The 19,778-nt window shown below is 53.9% G+C and overlaps 1 protein-coding gene across 1 annotated transcript in view; it reads right to left on the bottom strand.

The window, feature by feature from the left end:
• Positions 1 to 19,778, bottom strand: part of RASGRF1 (Ras protein specific guanine nucleotide releasing factor 1) — a 107,875-nt gene that overhangs the window by 30,254 nt on the left and 57,843 nt on the right. The window contains exons 10-16 of the mRNA XM_059057016.2: positions 19,488 to 19,648; positions 15,656 to 15,719; positions 13,469 to 13,605; positions 11,227 to 11,309; positions 6,450 to 6,698; positions 3,694 to 4,067; positions 1,187 to 1,312 (exon numbers count right to left, since the gene is read on the bottom strand). Of these exons, the coding sequence (XP_058912999.1) occupies positions 1,187 to 1,312; positions 3,694 to 4,067; positions 6,450 to 6,698; positions 11,227 to 11,309; positions 13,469 to 13,605; positions 15,656 to 15,719; positions 19,488 to 19,648 (1,194 nt within the window). The remainder of the gene's footprint in view (positions 1 to 1,186; positions 1,313 to 3,693; positions 4,068 to 6,449; positions 6,699 to 11,226; positions 11,310 to 13,468; positions 13,606 to 15,655; positions 15,720 to 19,487; positions 19,649 to 19,778) is intronic.

The raw sequence follows: 19,778 nt of genomic DNA, 5'->3' as shown, positions 1-19,778 counted from the left end.
ATCAATGCAATTAATAATAATAATTATTTTTTTAGCAGTAATAGTAGCAGAATCTCACTCCAGAAACCTTAAGCTTCAGCTTGTAAATCTCTGGAGAGCAATCGATCCTTAGGTGAAAGTAACAGCACTTATGCAGTGAGGCGCAAATGACTGACTTTAAAACTCAAAGCTGAAAAAAAAAACCAAAAAAAAACTCAAAGCTGGGCTTCCCCGGTGGCGCAGTGGTTGAGAAACCGCCTGTTGATGCAGGGGACACGGGTTCGTGCCCCGGTCCGGGAGGATCCCACATGCCGCGGAGCGGCTGGGCCCGTGAGCCATGGCCGCTGAGCCAGGCATCTGGAGCATGTGCTCTGCAATGGGAGAGGCCACGACAGTGAGAGGCCCGCATACCGCAAAAAAACCAAAAAACAAAACTCAAAGCTGATTTCTGGAATTTGGCTGTCTGTGAGATCTGCTTCCGTGTACCTGAGGGGCTGTGGTAGGCCTGCAGTGTGTCTGGGCAGCTTCTCTCTGCAGGTGGGTGACCCTGTGACTTACTGGGTCTCCTCAGAGGGCCTGGGGAGTTGGGGAGTTTGGGGTTCAGGCTGCACCTTGTATGTGGGACCGGGGCTTCCATAAGCTTATGCCTCACCTTTGGGTACCTCAGAGCCCCGCTGTATGTGGGCAAGTGCTTTACGGGAACCAGAGACCCAGTGGCTCCCCAAGAACCCTCCAGGGTCATGAGTCTGAGACTTGGGTAGGCATCACCACAATCTCTCGGAGACTTTTCCCTTAGATGAGAAAACAGGAATGCCCTGGCCCTGCTGCAAGGTGTTGGATGTTATTAAAGAGCCTGGCCCAGAGCCTGACATGTAGCAGCAGCTCAGGAAACACCTTCTGAACCTGGATCTTTCCATGAATGAAGCCAAATGCTGGGCCTTCCTACCCATCTGCGTTGGGTGGGTTAGGTAGTGTTGTCTGAGGTCAGGGGAGTGATTCTGCTGAGTTGAAGAGCAGGATTTACCAGCCGTTGTTGCAGCCCCCGGGGTTGTGAAGTGCAGCTGAGCTCCTGCACTTAGGAGTCACTCATAAAACAGAAGGCGTGACCCCCACTGGCCTTTCCTCAGCCTGACCCGCCATCTTCTCCCCGCCTGGATGGCACATGTCCTCTGGAAGTGACCTGTGGTTTCGGGCTGGTGGATCGTACCTGAGGAATTTTTGCTTTTGACCGATTTTGGTGTTGTTGGCGATTTGGTTGGTGATGTCTCAGTGTCACCTTCGTCACTCTGGTTTTGATCGTTATCTGACTCTTCCCTCATGGAGACTTCAGAGCCTGGGAGAAAAGAAGGAAACAATTTGATGTTTCTCAAATCGTCAATGACTTTTAAATGCGGGTCTAGAATTTAATGAAGCAAACGGAGTAGGTTTGGGATATACCTGTTGAGGACAGTTTAACAGCTTCATTTGCCACGGGGCCCCATTAGGCCTTTTACTAGCTGATGGGCCTGTCAATCTCCAAGGTGGCTTTTGCTGCGCCAGGGCTCCTCAAACCTTAATGGGCACACCTGGGGATCTTGTTAGAATACAGATTCTGGTTCAGAGGTCTGGGGTGAGGCCTGAGAGGGGTGATGCCCACGAGGCTGGTCCACGGACCACACTTTGAGTAGCAAGGTACTACCCCACTCCCCACTTTTCTGGTGTGTGTGTGAAGCACCTTAGTTAGGGTGACCGTCTAGGATATAAAACCCTGCATTTATACCTCTTGTCCCATGCACCCGGTCACTATCAAAAGTGTCCTGGTTTGGGCAGTCCCCCTAAATCTTGGGAGACTCATGGTCTCCCAAGATTCATGGTCTTCGGGGAAAGTGGATGAATTATATCAAAAGTCCAGCTCTGGCATGGTGAGATCTTGGTTGAAAACTCTTTACCTCTCTGGTCCTCAGTTTCCCCAACTAGAAAGTAAGTGGAGTTACACCTGACCTTTGTGAGAAGCCAAAGAAAGCTATAGGTCCTCTCTTTAGAAAAGAATGTCCATATTGGTGCATGCACAAACACACACACACACACACACACACAAACTCTGGGGCACAGTTAGACAGGTTCAGGGTCGCCTGGATCACTGGTCAAGAAGCCCAGTATGAAGGGCTTCCCTGGTGGCACAGTGGTTAAAAATCCACCTGCCAATGCAAGGGACACGAGTTTGATCCCTGGTCCAGGAAGATTCTACATGCCGCAGAGCAACTAAGCCTGTGCACCACAACTACTGAGCCTGTGCCCTACAGCCCGCGAGCCACAACTACTGAGCCCGCGTGCCACAACTACTGAAGCCCCCACGCCTAGAGCCCGTGCTCCACAACAAGAGAAGCCATGACAATGAGAAGCCCGTGCACCGCAACGAAGTGTAGCCCCCGCTCGCCGCAACTGGAGAAAGCCCAAGTGCAGCAACGAAGACCCAACGCAGCCAAAAAATAAATAAATGTTTTTAAAAATTAAGAAAGAAAGAAAAAAGAAGCCCGGTATGAGATGACTTCTCAGGACTGTCTCGCATCACATTTTATCACGTGTCAGGCCTGGATTCACTGCAGGTTGTGGCAGATGGAGTTCTGTGCCCCTTGACATTGCCCTGCCAGGGATTCCGTCCTTCGCTCCTGCGGGGCGGCATCTGGGGCTCTCTGGTTGGCTGTTACATTGGTTACTGACTTCCGGCTGCGCATGTCCCCTATTTACTGTATGCGCCACGGTAAATGTCACTTGGTACCGGAAGCTCCTGAGGGCTTTACCCTCCCCAGCTTTGCCCTCTGCTGGTGGTCCCGCTGACTCCCCTCTTCTCAACTCAGAGGACAGAACTTCCGACCATCTTAAAATTTTTTTCAAAGGCCCCCTCCTCGAAGGCTGGGGCTTCCATCCAGCCCAGGCTTGTGTGTTCGTGTGTGTACACGCATGTGTGTATGTATTTATGCACATGTGTGCTAACCAAGACAAGGCTGGTGTCACCCAGGATGTGGGCTGACCCAACCTAAGACACAGCCAGACAATCCTCCCAACAAATACCATTCTAGAATGGTTGGGCTTCTGAGAGCAGGGAGGGCCCAGCCTGTCCGGCATCACCTCCAGCCACTGCCCCACACCCAGTGTTCCAGGTGTGCTGGGTTTCATGGTGTTGCCTGAACACACAATGCTTTTCCTTGCTTCTCAGTCTTGCCCACTCCATTCCCTTTCTCTAGAATGTTCTTCCTTCCTCCTGGTGACAAATCTAGATCTAATAGGTCCTCCAGGAAGCCTCCTCAGACTCTCCCGATGGCATCCCCACTCCATGCTCGGGGTCCCTCGAGCGCCCCTCTAACACCACGTGCATCAGGCGCCCGTGTTTCCGTGTCTGGACCTTCTCCTCAGCCACACTGTGAATCCTGGGCTGCAGGAGCCCCATCTGATGCCCTCTTCTCTCCCAGGCCCTGACTGGGGCCTGGCCCAGGACACATCCACTGCAGAGATGGACAGATACAAGGATGCAAGAGGAAGCTGTCATCAGGGCAGCGGAAGGGACACTCATTCCACTTCCCGGGCATCTCTGCCTGCCTCTCCCCCGCCCAGGCTCTGCACTGCCACCACCATCTGGCCAGGATCCCCCAGCCTCCCGGTGGGAGCCTGGCGGGGCTGGGCCGGCCTCAGTGGGCCCGTGAGCAAGGGGGCAGCTTGGCCCTCGCATCCACTCACTCTGCTTGCTGGGAGCTGAGGATTCTTCGGGCTTCTCAGCGCTCATATCGCCCTCATCTGGAATCTTGCTGGCGAAGCTGCTGGACACGTAGAGCTTGCTGGTGTCCAGCGTGGCCTTGCTGAAGGGCGACATGGCCGAGTACATGCTGGTGTAGCCGTTGGAGTTGCAGGTGAGGGCGGCCAGGTCCAGGGCCTTGCCGCCCGTGATGATGGGGATGTTTAGGGAGAGCTTCCGCCGGCGGCTCGGGGATGACGTCTTGGTGATGGACAGGGGTGGGGGTGAGGAGAACTTGCGGGTGGCGCGTGGCGACTTGGGGGGGTCGCCATACAGGAGCTTGTTGTTCTGGCCACTGGCGAACAAGAGCTCCAATGACCTGTGGGGAGGGCCAGGGAGGGGATGAAAACAAACGGTCAGTGTGGGCCTGGCTGCCGGCCCAGGCCTGGGGGTCCCTGTCTCCTGGGGGGCTCAGTGGGGCAGCAACGGCTCCCTCATCCTCATATGCTCTCTGACCGCCGGGCTGGTCCTCTGAGTGGGCAGGTTTGAGAGGAGTCCACGCCAAATGCGCCGGGTAGTTAAGTGGTCTGTGGCCAGGTGTCTATAGGCCCAGGGGTCCTGATCCGGGAGGGGGACAGGGACTTTGGTGGTGCGGTAGGTCTGCCTGATGCTCTCTCTTTGTATCCCTCTGGTCAGCAGCAGCAGGTGACCCGTGATGCTGTGGGTCTTCCTGACCTGCAGGCTTCTGAGAAACCTCTCTCTGTCCCCCACACGGGCTCGGTGTCACCAACACCTCTGACGTCCTCCTCACCCAGGTCCAGAGAGCTTATGGATGAAGCTGAGACGCAGAGATGGGAAATGACTCATTTGATGCCTCCTGACTCTAAACCCCGTGTCCTTTCCTCCCCACCTGGGTGCTTGATCAGCCTCAGGTGTAAACTTGGGGGGCGGGAGGCTCCCCGCAGCCCTGGCCACACTCTTACCGTCTGCAGGCAGGGCCCACAGCTCAGGGCCAGGTTGGGAACAGGTGATAGGGTGGAATCCCAGGGGGTTCCCAGGTTCCGGGTGGGGGGTGGTGAACTGCCGGGGGTGACCTGCCGGGTCCCTCAGGAATGACCTCGATGGCTTTTCAGGTGTGACTCCATCCTGGATGGGGCAGTTTTTCCTGCTTTCTCAGAGCCCTGGGAAGCCGGCTGCTGAGGTTTAGCTGGTAAACTGTGAGCACTGGGGTGGGGAGGGGTACAGGGAGGGGCTGGGGGAGGGGACGGAGGTGTACTCCGGGCAGCTGGCCTGCTCTGGCAGCAGAGGCTTGGGGCGGGGCAAGGGGATGGTTAGAGTCTGCAGGCTTCCCTGCCCCCGCCTTGGATCCTGGGCTCCCATTTGGGACCAGCCCGGCCCCCAGGCGGCCCTGGGAGTTGGTGTGGCTCAGGAGCTCTGCTCCAGGCAGCCCTAGAGAGAGGCCCCAGCCCCAGTCTCACCCGGGGTGGGGGTGGGGGTGGGGGAGGACTCAGCAGCATCCACGGTGGAGGTTCAGGCAGAAAAGGAAAGCACCAGTTGGCCTTCCTCCTTTCCTGGCAGGCCCCTCCTGGAGAAGTAAGGTTCATCAGGATCCCTGAACTTGACCTACTGCTGGGTAGCCTCAGGCAGGCCCTTCATTCGTCTGTGCCTTACTTTCCCCTCTGCTGGGTGATTGTTGATAGCGACCTTTCTCACCCATCTCAAACTGGGCTGCGGGTAGGGTCTTGCTGGGTTTCACCTGCCTCCCTGGTGCCTCGTTGGTACCACCCTTGGCTGGGTAATCATTTGGCGAGATGGGGGTAAAGGTCTTCTTTGTTCACTAAGCTGGGTCCCCAGCAGTTGGACTGGTAAATCGTGAAGTTCTGAGACTGGCTCTTTGGGCTGGCCGCGGGCCTCGGCCAGTCTAGCGCCTGACCCTGCCGTGTGGGATACGCCTGCCCTTAGAATTCTAACCTGGCAGGGACCCTGGGTTCACAGTGACCCCACCAGGCCCCTCAAAGCTTGGCCGGGCTGGGGGTGGGCAGCTGAAGGCTGGTTAAAGCAGGGACGTGAGAAGGACAGGTGGGAAAGGAATGTAAGGGGGGCACCTCCACCCTGCCTGTCACCCAGACTCAGACAGGGGTGGCCGCGTGGGCTCAACGAGACCAGGGCCCTGGGTTCAAGTCCCCACTTTGCCACAGACTTCCAGGAGCCCTGGGGCAAGTCTCTTGACCTTTCTGGTCCCAGTTGGCCCCCCACAGGGCTGAGTTGTGACAACACAGATGGAAAAGATGGCCTTGAAGCCAAGGCTAAGGTGGCCAGCCCTCCATAGGTGGAAAACCACCCCAAATGTGCAAAAAGGGACTCTCTTCTTCAGAGCAGACGTGGTCGAAGCAGAGAGGGGATAAGATTCTCTCTCTGTCTCTTTCTCTCCCTCCCTTCTTCCCTTGACTCCGCCCCTCCTCTTTTTTGCCCTTTCTTCAATGGGGAAGGCGGGGAAACCCTGTCCTGTGGAGGAGGCGATCCTCCCCCCAAACTCTACCCCAGCCCAGGAGCCCGGGGTGGGAGATGGAGAAAGCTGGGGCTGAGGAAGGGTATCAAGCAGGGCAGACCTCCCCCACCTCTTTGCAAAGGGCGGGCTTGGTTCCCGGGGCGGGGGTGCCCCTCATCCCCCCAGCTCAGGTTCCAGCCCGCTGCCGAGCTCGGTCTCCCTCCTGGGCCCAGAAGCTCTGCGGGTCGGCCCTGGAGGAAGAGGCCTGCCCACCTGGCGGGGATGGCGCTGATGGGTTTCCTGTAGATGGTGATGAGCTTGTCCAGGACCACGACGGCGGTGGTGAAGACGCGATAGGAGTGCAGGAAGGTGTTGAGGAAGTCGATGCTCAGGAAGCGCAGGTCCGTCAGCCTCTCCAACAGCCGCTCCACGCTGGCATACCGGATCTGCAGCACTTTGCAGGAGTTCATGGTTTTGCTGAAGCGAATGTCCACGTCATCACAATATAAGGAGGCGTCGGACCTGAGGAGGGAGGAGGGACTGAGAAGGCACTTGGGTCTGAAGGTGTCTGAGTCCGTGGCTGTCTCCCCGACCGGGCTGCGAGCTCCCCGAGGGCTGGACCACGGCACACCCATCACTGTCTCCCCAGCGCACCAACAGCCAAGGATGGAGGGACTGATGAAGGACGGGGTGCCTTGTGATGGGGACAGGGAAAGCTTTGGAAGACTGACGTTGGGGTAATGGGCTGCAACTTCTTTTTCCCAGTAATAACTGAAGACCTGACATTATAAAACTCTTAGAAATGCTGGATGAGGGCTTCCCCGGTGGCGCAGTGGTTAAGAGTCCACCTGCCGATGCAGGGGACACGGGTTCGTGCCCCGGTCCGGGAAGATCCCACATGCGGAGCGGCTGGGCCCGTGAGCCATGGCCGCTGAGCCTGCGCGTCCGGAGCCTGTGCTCTGCAACGGGAGAGGCCACAACAGTGAGAGGCCCGTGTACCGAAAAAAAAAAAAAAAAGCTTCCCATGAATGAGGTAGACATTCTTAATAAACTGCATGTACAAAGGTAGAGGAAGCAAAAAAAAAAAAAAAGAAAAGAAAAGAAAAAAGAAAGAAATGCTGGATGAAATATAACAAACTTAAAAATAATGTGCTGGCACGTTCACAAGCTATGAAGAAAATCCGTTCACACAAAAGCATGGACACACACATTCAGAGCAGCATTATTCATAATTGCCCCAAAGTGGAAACAACCCAGATGTCTATGAACTGATGAAAGGATAAATAGAATGTGACCTATCCATACAATGGAATATTATTCAGCCATAAAAAGGAATGAAATACTGATATATGCTACAACATGGATGACTCCTGAAAACATGCTAGGTGAAGGAACCTAGTCACAAAAGTCCACACATTGTAGGATTTCATTTATATGAAACATCCAGAAGAGCCAAATCTATAGACACAGAAAGTAGAGTGGTGGGTGCCAGGGGGTAGAAATAGGGGGGAATTGGAAGTGACTGCTAATATGTATGGGGTTTCTTTTTGGGGTGATGGAAATATTCTGGAATTAGATAGTGGTGGTGGTTACACAACACAGTGAATATACTAAAATCCACTGAATTGTACACTTTCAAATGGTGAGTTTTATGTTGTATGAATTATATCTCAAAAAAAAAAAAAACAAAACTAGGGGCAAAAAATATATGGGAAATTTCCAGGGGCCAAAAATGAAGAGAAATTTGGAAACCAGTTGATGCATTAGCTGCCTTTAGGCAAGTGCCTTGGTTTCAATAGAGAAGTAAACCAGGCCTGGGCCTACGGGTTGAGGGAGTTGGAGTGAGACCCCCATGTAAAGCTGGGACCTTTGAAGGCTTATAGGCTCAGTGAAAGGCAGCCTAGAAAAATCTACCCACCAGGAAAGGAAGATTTCAAGTTTTCTGTTTTAGCCCAGGCTGTGAGGAGGGAACATGGGGAGAGTATCAAGCTCCCTTGAGAGTGTATTATTTGCCCTTCCAGTGGTTTTGGAAGACAAATACCTACTCTTTTTGTGGTCTGGGAAGTCCAAAGAGTATTAGTGTAGTCACAGGATGTAATGCTCCTGGGGCAACTGGTGGAAACAAATGCAAGACCTTTCTGGAAGGGCATCTGTCAACCAGGCTCTACAAGACATTCAAAGATAAACTCCCCACTGAAAATGAGCTCACAATCCAAAATTAAAAACTACATGAGCAAGTGTCAGCAGATACGACGAGACTTCTTGGATCTTTGGGCTGCTGGTTGTTGATGATCTTCATTCTCCGGGACCTTCCTCTCAAACCCTGCCACTAGCATCTACCCACCAGAGGGCCGGGATGCAGTGTGTTGGGAGGGTAGCAGGAATACTCAGGGTGCATGGGACTAAATGTTTCTTTGTATTGCAAACCAAAAATCAGGATGCTCTTAATTCAGTCTGACAACAGGGTGGGGTATCTGAAATGGGAACCATGCCAGAAACTCAGAGGCTTACGGGGAACACATCTAGGGAATGTCTCTCCAGCCACGAACCCTCCAGCTATACCACTGATGTCTTTTCCCAGCCAGGCTCTCTGTTGCCACTCTATCCCTGGCCACCAGGAGGCACCCGTCACCGCCTTGAGTGCAACGCTAACACCTACAGAAGAAAACCCAGCTCCTCACCTGTCACATTACTATTATCTGACTCCTGCCCACCTCTTCAGCCTGCTGTATTGTTTAAGAAAATACAGTTGTGCTATAAAAAATAAGAGAAACAGAAAAGGAGGACAGATGAAGGAGCAAACAGCTTGTGAGCCATGGCAGGCATATATATACACTAAGTAAAGCATTCATGTGCCAAATGTAAATAGGAGGGGTGGAAGGACCAAGCATGCACTAAATATTCACAAGGCACCAAATATTCAGGCTACACTTAATATTCATGAGGCATAGCGTACACTCAATATTCACGTCTTAAGTCAGCCACCCACTGGCGACATCCATTCTGACCCTCTACCCTCTGTCTCAGAACTATAGATAAATCTGTAGCTCTTCTTCAGTCTAACTGGCGAGCTGCCACTGTGGCCAGACATACTTGCCCCGACTTCTCAGACAGAGCAAGCGCGTGCCCTTGGATCCACTGATGAAGCTTCAACTCTGGTCCTTGGAGCTGCTGCATCAGCAAGGAAGGTAGATGGGGCAGGGAGAGAGCCTGGACAATGACCATGGTGTAACTAGCTCATGCAACTACGTGTAACAGGCACTAACCTCCTATCCCTTCTCTTTCCCCTGGTTTCTCACTAAGTGTTTAAAATTGATTCACTAGACTGTGTGGTTAAGCATCTTAATTGGGTCTGTGAGCCTTTCCGTTCCAAGACCTCTGGGATAGTTTATCTGGTAGTGAACTTGGAGGCCACAATTGCATCAAGGTTATTTCCCATAGGACATACCACTCTTCCAACCTTGCAGCCCCATGGGACGTTTTATCATTCCCCAAACACACCATGTGCTTCCCTGCCTCTGCACCTTTGCACATGCTGTTCCATCTTCCCAGGATGCCCTTCCCCCTCCACCATTTAGCAAACCCTATCTTATCCTTTGAGGTCAGTTCTGATGTCCTCTTCTTGGGAAAGTCTTCCCCAGCTGTGCCAGGTGAACGAGTCACTCATTCTCTGAACCCTCGTTCGTAGCATCATACAAATTCTATTTTGTAGCACCCGCTAGTGTTTTACGATTTCTATGTGTCTCTTTCTCTCACTAAATGGTGAACTCCCTGAGGATGGAGGCCACGTCTGCTCATCTCTGCTCCCTGATGCCCTCGCAGGGGGATGCTGCCCATGGGCTACTCCTGCCAAGGAGGCCACGCTTAAGTCTGGGAGCCGACAGGTCCTTGGAGTTGTCACCTTGATCTGGATATTCCATTCCTTTTATCACCATCCTAGTTTAAAATGCTGTTATTTTTTCTTTCACGGGTGAGTTTATTTTGGTTTCTCTGCTCACTTTTACTGCCTCGATACGCACTCTTTGCAGAAGCTAAGTAGGTACCCACTATACATTTAATCATCATTCTACGTGTGGTTTTTAAAATTCATCGTTGAAACAAATCCAGGAGGTAGGCAGGTAAGTGTAATCATCTCCCACTAACAGGTGAGAGACCCAAGCTCAGACATGTTAAGTGACTTGTCCATAGTCATACACAGAGCAGAAGCTGTGGGCCAGGGCTCGTGCCTTCAAGTCCAGACCTTCCTCCTGGGCTCCAGCACCCTTGGCTGTTAAACAATGTAGTCATGGGGTGGGATGGGGCTACTCCTCATAAACTCAGCCGGATACTTGAAAGCTCGGGAGTACACGACACTGCCTTGGCTCGCTCCCAGCTGCTGGCGTGCTCGCTTCATCAGGCCTGCTGTCGAAACGGGGTGGGTGGGACCTTTCACACCCTCACTACGTAATGGCCTGCGGCTCCCCCGAGTGTGCACTTCAAGTAGCAAAGAGGCAGTGGGTCCCCAAGGTTTGCCTCGGGTGGGACAACACGCCTGGCGTCAGTTGGCTGCGTCCTGGCGTATGCCAGGTGTGCAGAGCAGCTGGGAGTTCAGCAGTTCAGATGCAGGCCAGGCAGCCAGCGGGCCACCTGGGGGGCACCGTGAGGGGGTCAGGCGAGCAGACCCTGGAGGAGAAGCAGGGCTGGTGCAGGCCAGGAGGCTGCACTGCCCGGCGGGGCTCAGAGAGCTGAGTTCAGCAGGATGCCAGCCCCCTCGCCCTTCCTCCCTGGCATTGCCCAAACAAAAGGAAAATAGTTATTAAAAATAATAGAGCGCGTGAAATGTCATTCCTGATGTTCTATTTTAAACGGCCTAATACGAAAATCCACATTTTCAAGACAGACAACTACAAAAACTAAGCCAAAGCCGTCAACCAAATAGAAGTTAACTGAAATCAAACAGCTAACACACCCCGAAGATGAAATCCAGCATCTTTGGAGCCCCTCGTGGTCACCGTGTGGCCCTCGGTCTCTGGAGCTCAACCTGGACAAGAGGGGGGCTCAGGGCACTTACTTGATCATCTGTGGCACAGTGACCTTGGAATTTTCCTCAAATGCGTTCATCATGAGCCCATTGCACCGGATGTTATCCACACACTGGAATCAGAGAGAGGACCCCCGGGTCAGAGCCTCCGTCTCCCGTTCCGAGACCCCGGCCCAGCAGGGGTTCTGCCGAGTGAGGCTTCGCAGGCCCTGGCCTGACACAGGGTCAAAGGGCATCATCCAGGCAAGGGCAGGGTCAAAGTACAGCATCCCTTGGGTTCTGATGGGAAGTCAAGTCCCCAGCTCGGTGACCTTTGGGGGATTTACTTGACTTCCCTGGGCCTTAGTTTCCCTACCTACAAAATGGGGATAATGATTCCTACCTCCTCGGGGCGTTTGCAAAAATGGGAGTGTCCAACCCTGGCCACTCTGTGGCTGACCTCTGAGGTCCAGCACCAAGGACTAGATCAGATCCACAGTGACCTGGGGCCTCTGTCCTGGGAGGCCAGCTCAGCGGGTGCCGTCCTGCCCCCCACCCCGGTCCTCCGCTCACCAGAGTGCCCACACCCTGAAGCCACAGACGGTTTTCCATAGTAAAAATCCTGCCTGGGAAAGGCAAGGCTGCCAGCACTAAGGGAGAAGACTGTACATTTTACTCAGCCTCCGAAAAAAATTCAAAATCCAGATTTTTCTTTGAACAAATAGTACACACACAAACAAAAAGACACAGAGAGACATCTCTTTTTCCTTCTCGTTGCCCCCTGCCCCAAGCTCTCACATTTCTGCCAACAGAGGGTCTCTCCTTGGCCCGGGCTGGGGGATACTCTGCGGGGTCACGTCACAGTATCTTCTGGTTTTGAGGATGTGTACGTGCGGGGAGGGGTCAAAGTCACCGGGAAGTGAGAGCAGAGAGGCAGGCACGGTGGGTCAGGGCCAGGACGCCTAGTTTCTCGCGGGCCCCAGAGGAAGGCTTGTGTCAGTGGCCCTTCCCAGCCCATTTTCTCCAGCTCCACACTCTAAGACTCTCTTTAGCTCTGGTTCTATCGGCAACCCTGCAATGCAGGGCGCTTGGCCACAGATCAGAGCTGCCTGGAGGCATCAGTGGGCCTGGGGGGCCCCTGACGCCTGGTGGTATCAGCAATGCAGCCCTCAAGAGGGCACCGGCCCGGGGGGTACTCTCCAGGCAAGCAGCCCTGAGCCTTTGATGGCTCCCTGAGGGCTAGAAAAGGCCATGCTCGAGGTTTCCAGTTTTTCGCTTTTCTCCGGGGCACGCTGGTTGTTTGAAGCTGGCAGGGCAAGGCGGAGAAAGGGCAGACGTCTGCTACTGGTATCCTCACCCTGCCAAACTGCGGGGCTGCGAGACGGGCAGGCAGGGCAGCCCAGGTGTGAGGCCTAAACATGAGGGGCAGGGAGTGAGGTGGGGGGACTGTCCTGAAATACAGTAAAGGCTCTGCCCCCCAGTTCTCCATAAACACAGCTCCCAGGCCCCCTCCCCCGAAAGGGGGACGTCTCCAGCCTTGCCGTCCCCTTCCTCTCAACATCAGCTGCTCTCCTAATACTCTCCCCCACTGTGCAGAGAGCAGGTGGTCCGGAGAGGTTCCTGTGCTGCTGGGATGGGGCTGGGTTGACCCATCGCAGGCCCTTGCTGGGCCCAAGGAGAGGCCTGTCCTGGGCCAGCAGCCCGGTGCTGCCGACAGCCTCTTTCCAGACTCAGACCTCTGCCCTGGTCCTGCAAGTGACCGCAGCCCTCTGGGTCTGCTCTCTGGTCCCTGGGAGGTCTGTGCTTCCCATGACTCTCCCAGTGGGGTGACGACCCTATCACGCTGGTGCAGGCAAACCTTCCCTCCTGCAGAGCGGACTCTGGGCTTTGCGGGCCCTTTGCTTTCTCTCCTGGCTCTGCTACCTCCAGCACCCTTGGGCCACGGTGCTCAGACGTTTCTGTGGTACCGATGGCCTGGGGCGTGTGCCAAAATGTAGGTTCCCAGGCCTCGTGCCAGAGACTTGCATGTAGTAAATCTGCAGGGGACCAGAGGGGAGCCCAGGAATCTGGAGTTTTAAAAACTGCCCTGGGGTGATCCAGATGCAAGGGGTTCCCAGACCACACTCTATGGGTGGCCCAGGGGACTCTGCGAGCTGGACAGCTAGCTGGCCTCAGCCTTGGTTGGTAGAGATACTCATGCCTTTTCCATTAGGACCCTGTAGCCGCCTCCCGCCCCCCACCAGCTTAGGCATGAAGGGACCACTTGCTTTCAAGGACAAGTAATGGTCCTCACCTGGCTGATGTCACTGGTCCACGCCGCCTTCTCCTGTCTGGATGAGGCCACAAGGATGACAGTGAAGGATGGGGAATCCTTTGGCTCCACCCCGATCTTAAAATCCAAGTGGTCTATGTCTTGGCTGGATCCTTTGGCTTCCGAGTGCAAAACACGGAGTTAGCCGAATGAGCGTGGGCCTTTCTGAGTTGGAAAACGACTGCACGATACCTGCCTCACCCCACTGGTGAAGGCACGGCATCAGTAGGGCACCGGGCCACTTGCTAGTTTCAGAACATGTTTTTTTTTTTTCCTTAAGGTGAGGAATCCCCACTTCAAAGATGGAGAAACTAAGACCTAGAGGGCAGAGTAGCTCACAACCACACAGGGACAGCTCCAATTGCGAGTCGGAAGAGCCTTCTGGAATCACCAGTCGGCTCTACCCTCATTAGCCCAATGGGGAGCTGAGGTCTCCGGGGAGGACTTTCATAAGACCCCCAGCCGGGCAGCGGCTAAGCAAGGTCTAGAACTGGCCTCACAGCTGGGCCCTCCAGCTACGCCAAGGCGATACAGGGGCCAGGAGGAGAACTTTAGATCTTGAGCTTTTATGGACCCAGCCGGACATTTAGCTCAGTTGAGAGCTCCCCAAAGCCAAAGTAAATTCTAGGTATTTTTATTACTGCTCTTAACCCGAAGGGTTCCTTGAACTCTTTATTTGGAAAGGCTAAGATCACAGTTCAGATATCCCTTGCAACACGGCCACATTCACCAGGGGTCCCCTGAATGGGGTGGAATGTTGTGGAAGGTCTGCTACAGCTCTGGTCTCTGCTTGCTGGCTATGTGACCTTGGGGTGATACCCTTCCCGCTCTGGGCTTCAGATGTCCTCCTGTACAAGCAGAGTGGGGCGTGATGGCTCTGAGGTCCCCGACCCTTCCAGCACTGACACTCGAGAATTTGAGGGCACTGGAGAGCCTGCTCCGTGTGGTGACTCGAGGATGGGATGACGCTGGCTTCTCATAAGTGGGGTGTCTCTGTGTTGAGTGGGGGATGCATGGGGCCATGCCTCTCCCTCTCCTGGCCCTGGAGGGAAAAGGGCTTTGGGGACTGACAATTCCTCTTGAGTCGGGACCAGCTGTGGCCAAGACTGAAGAAGATCATGCTGGTAAGAGCTCCGGGTAAATTGCTGCACATGTATTTTTGCCTTGGTGGGGGGCCGCTTGGCTCCGCCCTTGGCGGAGGGTCACGAAGAGTGCAGAGCTCAGCTCCAGCTGCGGCTGACCAGGGCACGTGCGCGCGCACGTGTGTGTGTGTGTGTGTGTGTGTGTGTGTGTGTGTGTGGACTACGCCCCCAGCCCCCAGCAAACCCTGAGCCCGAGCCCAAGCCATGCCGGGACTGGGATCTGGGGTCCTTCAGACACAGCCCTGCTTCGAGGAGCCCCAACTTGGGGAAGGGCAAAGAGGTCGAGTCCAGCTGGTGCACCCCCAGGGGAGGGCCTCCAGAGCCTTGCTGCGGGGCCAGTGAAGGAGGGAGTTGAGGACCAACTTTGGTCCAATCAAGGGACAGTAGTGACCCCACCCCTTCACTTAAAATAATAAGCCCATCCCCCAATTCTGATTCCTCGGGGAGAGAAATCCCATGGACACCCCTGCACGGCGGCTTTCCGAGCACCTGGGCACCACCTTCCCCCAGCTCCCCGCCCAGCCCCTTCTGGTTTGCTGGGGCCCCACTCACATGCTCCCTTCTCCCCAAGTCTTGCCTCCTGTCCTGGTCAATCCAACACCACTGCGGGGGACTGTTCCCCTGCACTCCCTCTGGTGGTGGCACGTGTGTCCCTGCACACCCCACCCATTTCCACTGGAGGACAGAGATAGGCCCGGCGCCTCCCCGGCCTCTTCCTCGTGGCCCAGTGAGCCACCGTGCATGTAGCACATGGATGCGTGAAGGAGGGGTGCTCACTGAGAAGTGTGACCCCCAAACCCAATGGCACCGAGTCCAGGGGCCCAAGGAGCGTGGAAGGAACCAGGAACGGGGAGGAGGCTGTCACCTGCAGGACCAGAGAGCTCCTTCTCTAAAGACCCAGGACCAGCCTCTCCGGGTCCAGCATCCTCCCTTCCTCCCAAGAAAAAAAAACAATGCCCGGGCCCAACCTTTCAGGGTGAGTGTGTGTGCATCTGTGTGAGCACTTGCATGTGACTTGCACACTTACCTTCTTCCTCCGTGCTTTCTGGCTCCTCCAATAAAGTGCAGTCAATGAGGGATATGACTCCATTCTGAAAAAGAGCAGGGGCCACCTTGAATCAAAGTGAGAGATGCGCTTGTTTTGGAGTTCCAGAATATCAGGGTGAGGAGTGGCTCTAAAAGCGAGTACCCACATAGACGCACATATGTGTGTGGACATTACATGCCAGGTGGGTATTTTGGTTTTCAAGTTGAAGAACTTTATCTCCATATAGGAAGCCCAGTGAAGTGGCTCAAACGGGATTGCTCGGAGACGCCTTCCCCAAAGGAGGGCCAAGGTCGGGCTGGGGGTGGAGGGGCTAGAACCTGGCTTGCACGGCATTTTCTTGCCCTACAGCGGCTCTGAGGCATCATCTGGTAGCCCTAAGTCTGAAGTTTGAACTCCCTCATTCTAGGCTAAACCCTGCACGTTACCGATAGGGAAACAGGACCATTTTACAGACCTGTCTCAGGTATCGTTATTCCGATTTTACAGATGAAGAAATGAAATCAGGGAGTTAAGCGTCTTGCCCAGGGTCATTTGGTAGGTAAGTGGCAGAGTCTGGAGAGAGCCTCATGGACCTGCTCCCAGCTCAAGGTCAGTGGCTAGCTTTTAATTATTAGGAATATCTGGAAAAACGCCTCTTATCCTTGGGTGTCTGAGCATCTTTTAGGTGTGAGACCCCTTGATCCTGTAGTGAGAAATGAAAGTAGCCACCACTGTGCTGGTTGTACAGCACGTCCACAGATTCTTTGATACCCCGTGCTTCAAAAGGTGAAGGCTACTTCCCTTCCTCTTGAGTGTTCACTGGACTTAGTGACTTGCTTCTCATTAAGAGAATAAAGCAGAAGTGATGGTGTTCAGCTCTGGGGTCTGCAGCCTCCTGCTTGCTCTCTTGTTGTTTCTTGGACCACTTGTTCTGGGGGAAGCCAGCTGCCGTGTCATGAGGAGAGGGCTATAGATGAGGGACGGGGCCTCCTGCCATGTGTGGGAGCCACGCTGGAAAAGGATCTCGGCCCCAGTCGAGCCTCAGATGAGTGCAGCCCCAGCTGACACCTTGACTGCAACCTCATAAGAAACCCTGAGCCACGTATGTCCACCCAGCTAAGTTGTCCTGACTTCCTAACGTGCAGAAACTGTTTGAGACAACAAATGTTTGTTTTAAGCCACTCCAGGGGACTTCCCTGGTGGTCCAGTGGTTAAGACTCCATACTTCCACTGCAGGGGGCGTGGGTTCAATCCCTGGTCCGGGAACTAAGATCCCACATGCTGTGTGTGGTGCGGCCAAAAAAAAAAAAAAAAAAAAAAAGGCATTCCATCTGGGGGACAGCAACAGGTAAATAACATAATAACTGATAATAACAGAAACCTGGCCAGGTGGCTAATCTATACGTGAAAATGTCTTCAGGGCAGGCTGCCACCTGGAAGGCAGAGGGGGACCTGGAGAAAGTATCAGGAGTGGGCCCCCAAATCCTGCATTCTGCTTCTTGTTTGGCTCTTTGGTGGCCCTGGGGGAGCCCCCCAGGCCTTGCTGGGCCTTAACCTGACCACTGATGTCACTGGGCTGGATAATCTCCAAAGCCCATCTAGCTCTAACCTTCTCTTACTTCAAGTCCCCCAAAATTCTTACGGTAGTTTTAGATCTTGTGGAGTTGTAGCAGGTCCCTTTTAGGAGGACTGAAGGCATTCGATTTCCAATGGCAGTATTTAACAAGAAGTGGTTTGAATTTTAGCTTTGGTTTCAGAACACAGACTCTGGAGCCAGACTGCCTGGGTTCAAATCCCTGCTCTGACACTTGCTGGCTGTTTCTAGAAGCCTCAGTTCCCTTATTTATACAATAGGGAAAGTAACAGTTACCTGTCTCAGTGGGTTATTCTATGAATTAAGTATACATGATGTATTTGGGCTAGTGCCTGGCTCATAGTAATCATCATGCAAAGGCTTGCTATTATTATTATTATTACAAGTTCATACCACATAATTAAGAGTGACAATGACTATTACCTATTGAGTATTTATTATGTACCAGGCATGGGGCCATGTGTTTTGCACCCACTTCCTCACTTAAGCCTCATAGCACTCCCATGAAGTAGGTATTTTCACTCCCATTAAAAAAAAAATAAATGTATTTATTTATCTTATTTATTTTATTCTTGGCTGCGTTGGGTTTTCGTTGCTGTGTGCGGGTTTTCTCTAGTTGCGGGGAGTGGGGCTACTCTGTTGCGGTACGCGGGCTTCTCATTGCAGCGGCTTCTCGCGTTGTGCAGCAGGGGCTCTAGACACGAGGGCTTCAGTAGTTGTGGCATGCAGGCTCAGGACTTGCGGCTTATGGGCTCTAGAGCGCAGGCTCAGTTGTTGTGGCTCACGGGCTTAGTTGCTCCGTGGCATGTGGGATCTTCCCGGACCAGGGCTCGAACCCATGTCCCCTGCATTGGCAGGCGGATTCTTAACCACTGCGCCACTAGGGAAGCCGTTCACTCCCATTTTGCAGGTAAGTAAACTGAGGCTTGGTGAGGGCACCCACTGGTAAGTGGCAGGGCTAGAATTTGAGTAGCTCTCAGATTCCATGTTCTTTACCAATACGCTAAGAGACTTTTAAAACTTAAACAAAAAAAATAAACAACCCCCCAAACCAAAATAAGATAAAATTAACCAACATAAAATCACATGCTTTCAGACTAAAAAGCCGTCTTGAAGTCTCCAGTTCAACCTGCCCCTACTGACCCCCATCTGCTGGGGGAACCGTCCCCCCAGCCTGGACAGAGATCTTCCCAGGAGAAACTCCAGAGCTAATAAATAATGAAGGCTTTCCTTGATACATAATTTGGTTGAAACTGGAGTCTTCAGTGTTTGTAAATTAATTTCCCCTTGTGCAGCCAACCAACTAATGCGTTGACAGGTTAACATAAGCAGTATATTCCCTGAAGCCACTGCTCGATCAATTAGCTCTGCAGGAGGTTACGGGCCAGGCATCCAGGGTCTGGAAGAATGGTTTCCCTGATGCTCTGGCTTAATTAAGGGCCTTAAGGGCTTCTGGCCCTTTCCAGGCCACGGCGCATTCAGATTTAAAATCTCCAGAAGCAAGCTTCCACGGGGATGGACGCAGTGCCAGGGAGACTATCGCTTACAGAGGCAGGGGCTTCGTACTTCCCAGAGCAGGTTTATGGGCACCTGCCTGCATCTGTGCACGCCTCTGCTGAGGACAGTCATCCCTGTTTTGCAGATGAGGAAGTGGGGTGTGGACAGGTGCGGGACGTTACCAGGGTCACACATATGTAAGAGACAGAGGTGGGACCAGATCGTGAGCTTACAGCAGCGGGATAAGCCATGTGTTGTGTTGGGGAGCAGGAGATTCTGCGGGGGGGCGCAGAGTCTTGTGCTGGCAGAGTGAGAGCCCGAGGGCGTCAAGAGGGGGCGCTGTCTGAGCTCTTTTTGGTTGGAAATGAGACGAAGGCTCTGGCTGCTGCTCTGCCCTCAGCCAGGTGCCACCATCCTCCCCGGCCCCTCAGATACACGTACACGGGCCTTTGAAGGTCTTGTCTGGACCCCCTGGCTCCTTCGCCCCAGCCCCCAAGTCTGGGGGCTCCTTGAGGGGCCTTCGTGCTCGCTTTCCCATTTCCCACGATTTCTCCAGTAGAAAATCTGTCAGTGGCCTTCTCATTCCAAGCTGCCAGTCAGACTGGGGCGCATGCGTGCACGCACACGCGTCTCTGACACCCTGGTCTACCCTGGGCCCCGCGGTCAGGGTCAGTCGGGACCCCTAGGGTCAGGACGGTGTCTGACCTCCAGCCCCAGCAGCTTTGCTCCCGCCGTCCCTACCTTGGTCAGGTGAAGCTTCCCACCAGAGCCTCTGGTACAGATGATGAGATGCTTAGAAAACAGGAAGCACTGTCGCTCGCCCTCTTTCTTTAGGGACAGAGACCCCAGGCGCCCCCTGGTGATCTTGCCCTTTTCAGACATGGGCACCTGGATGAGGGATCCTGTGGATGGAGGAGAGAGAGCCTGAGTGCATCTACCGGAATGACCCTCTGCCTCTGACCTGGCTTTGAGGCTGCAGGTGGGGTTATGATGCCAGCAGCCAGGACAGTGGGACAAGGCAATCCGAGGTCT

This window comes from Kogia breviceps, chromosome 3 (assembly GCF_026419965.1).
Source record: "Kogia breviceps isolate mKogBre1 chromosome 3, mKogBre1 haplotype 1, whole genome shotgun sequence".
Classification (NCBI taxonomy): Eukaryota; Metazoa; Chordata; class Mammalia; order Artiodactyla; family Physeteridae; genus Kogia; species Kogia breviceps.
The sequence above is the reverse complement of the archived record's forward strand: the minus strand, read 5'-3'. Positions and strand labels throughout refer to the sequence as shown.